We start from the raw sequence: 2,597 nt of genomic DNA on the forward strand, positions 1-2,597 counted from the left end.
CCATGCTGTTTGCCCCCAGCCTGCCCATGGCCAGCCTGGGGCTGCTCACGAGGCTTTTCTGTGCTGAGTATTGGCCTGGGTGTGTTCTTGAGCGAGCCTGGGCAAGGAGCCTGGAACCCCCAGGGCCTGGGCTGAGGCGTCAGCGCTGCCCCAGCAGTGCCCATGGCCTGTCCCTGCTGCAGCCCCGGCACTGCCACCCCAGGGCTGTGCCCGGCCCCGAGAGCACTCAGGCCCTACAGCAACACCAGGGCCACCAGGGCAGTGGGGCAGGGCCACGGCAGCAGCACTGGCAACACCAAGTGCTGCTGCTGCTGGGCACAGCTGCTGGGCCAGCACTGATCTGCCCCCAGCTCTGCACACAGACATTGTTGCTGCAACTCCAGAGAAGGCAACAAAAGGACAAAAAAGTTCTGCATTTTTCTGCTGAAAACTTTGTTGGGAGAGATCATCATTTCATTTAAAGGCACCAAGAAGACAGCCCCTCATTGACACAGTCTTTGGTTACAGGGATAGTGGAGAGGAACAAAATGACCAATGGAACAAACAATGAAATTTCTTTTTGCACAATAAGAAAAAAGTAAAACAAAGGTAATGAAATTCTAAAATGAAACCAAGAGAAGTATCAAAGATTACTTTTATTACAAGTGATTTGCAAGTACTGGCCAACAGGTTAATGTTCCTGGAAGCATCCAGTCACCAGTCTCCACACTGCAGCCTTGAGCTCCTGGTTCCTCAGGCTGTAGATGAGGGGGTTCAGGGCTGGAGGCACCACTGAGTACAGAACTGACAGGGCCACATCCAGGGATGGGGAGGACATGGAGGGGGGCTTCAGGTGAGCAAATGTGCCAGTGCTATAGAACAGAGAGACCACAGCCAGGTGAGGGAGGCAGGTGGAAAAGGCTTTGTGCCGTCCCTGCTCAGAGGGGATCCTCAGCACGGCCCTGAAGATCTGCACATAGGAGAAAACAATGAACACAAAACAACCAAATGATAAACAGGCACTAACAGCAAGCAGCCCAAATTCCCTAAGGTAAGATTTGGAGCAGGAGAGTTTGAGGATCTGTGGGATTTCACAGAAGATCTGGCCCAGGGCATTGCCATGGCACAGGGGAAGGGAAAATGTATTGGCTGTGTGCATGAGAGCATTGAGAAAGGCACTGGCCCAGGCAGCTGCTGCCATGTGGGCACAAGCTCTGCTGCCCAAGAGGGTCCCGTAGTGCAGGGGTTTGCAGATGGACACATAGCGGTCGTAGCACATGATGGTCAGGAGGCAAATCTCTGTTGCAAGAAAAAATAAAATCAGAAAGGCTTGGGCAGCACATCCTGAGTAGGAGATGTCCCTGGTGTCCCAGAGGGAATTGTGCATGGCTTTGGGGACAGTGGTGCAGATGGAGCCCAGGTCGCTGAGGGCCAGGTTGAGCAAGAAGAAGAACATGGGCGTGTGCAGGTGGTGCCCGCAGGCTACGGCGCTGATGATGAGGCCGTTGCCCAGGAGGGCAGCCAGGGAGATGCCCAGCAAGAGGCAGAAGTGCAGGAGCTGCAGCTGCCACGTGTCTGCCAATGCCAGCAGAATGAAGTGGCTGATGGAGCTGCTGTTGGACATTTGCACTATCTTGGCATGGGAATCTGTAAGAAAAATAATGATGGAATAGTTGCATTTAGAGAGGACTTTATATATCCCAGCACAGCTTGGGGGCACTTTCCCCCCACTGCCTGCCCAGGGCTCTGCTGCCTGGAGCTGTCCTTGCCAGCAGCTGCTTCCCCTGTGCCCAGGGATGGGCCCTGCCAGTGCTGCCAGAGCCCAGCCCAGCCCTGGGGGCTCAGCTCTGCCCTGCAGACCCCTCCCAGCTCAGGCACTGCCCAGGGGCAGCTCTGGATCTGCAGGCTCTGATGGCAACGTCAGAGCAACCCTGAGGAGGTTGGAAAAGTGACACTGATGCTGCCTGGGAGGGGCCCTGTGCTGATTTCTGTCACTGCCTGATTTGTTTAGATCAGAGATAATTTCTTTTTTTTTTTATTTGCCTCAAGCTGAACTAAAATGAATATCTATGGTCAATTTCCCATTCAGGTAACCCAAAACAATAGATTAAAAATGCAGGACTTCCCCTTTCCTGTTGCCCCTGCCTTGCTATGCTCCCTGTACTTGAAAATGTTCTGACGGTACATGCCGGGATGAGAGCAGTCCTGGACAATGCAGCATCATCACCACACAAGGAGAACACTTCCAAGCCTTTCTAGCTCTCTCCTCCCACCCAGATCTTGTCCCCCAGTGCTGGGAGCAGCTGCCGGGGCTGGCTGAGAGCTCTCCCTGGCAGGCAGCAGAGTCCCTGCCCCAGCACAGCGCCCTGGGCTGCAGGACCCTGCTCTGCACAACAGCCCTGGGCACCCCTGGCTGCTCTGCACAAGAGACAATCAGAGAATGCACTCACAGGGTCTGTAGGCATTGGGATGTTCCAGCTTCAGGAGATGGCTCCAGGAGCTGCAGCTGCATTGTCCTGCAGCCAGAGGCTCCTGTGCCAAGGGCTGGCAGTGATTCTGCCCCAGGCACTTCTCAGCACCTTCCCAGCCCTGACTGATTGAAGCTCTCTGTGCCTCTG

The 2,597-nt window shown here is 54.9% G+C and overlaps 1 protein-coding gene across 1 annotated transcript; it reads right to left on the bottom strand.

Annotated features, from left to right (window-relative positions):
* Positions 1 to 670: 670 nt before the first annotated feature.
* Positions 671 to 1,603, bottom strand: LOC141731647 (olfactory receptor 14A16-like). Its single transcript, XM_074558061.1, has one exon. It carries the CDS (start codon positions 1,601 to 1,603, stop codon positions 671 to 673), a length of 933 nt encoding a protein of 310 aa, XP_074414162.1.
* Between the last annotated feature and the right edge of the window lie 994 nt (positions 1,604 to 2,597).

Source organism: Zonotrichia albicollis, chromosome 24, assembly GCF_047830755.1.
Source record: "Zonotrichia albicollis isolate bZonAlb1 chromosome 24, bZonAlb1.hap1, whole genome shotgun sequence".
In the NCBI taxonomy this organism is placed as follows: Eukaryota; Metazoa; Chordata; class Aves; order Passeriformes; family Passerellidae; genus Zonotrichia; species Zonotrichia albicollis.

Bases quoted from the DNA above. Each gene is read 5' to 3' on its own strand.
- LOC141731647 (XM_074558061.1), bottom strand. From the start codon at position 1,603: ATGTCCAACAGCAGCTCCATCAGCCACTTCATTCTGCTGGCATTGGCA.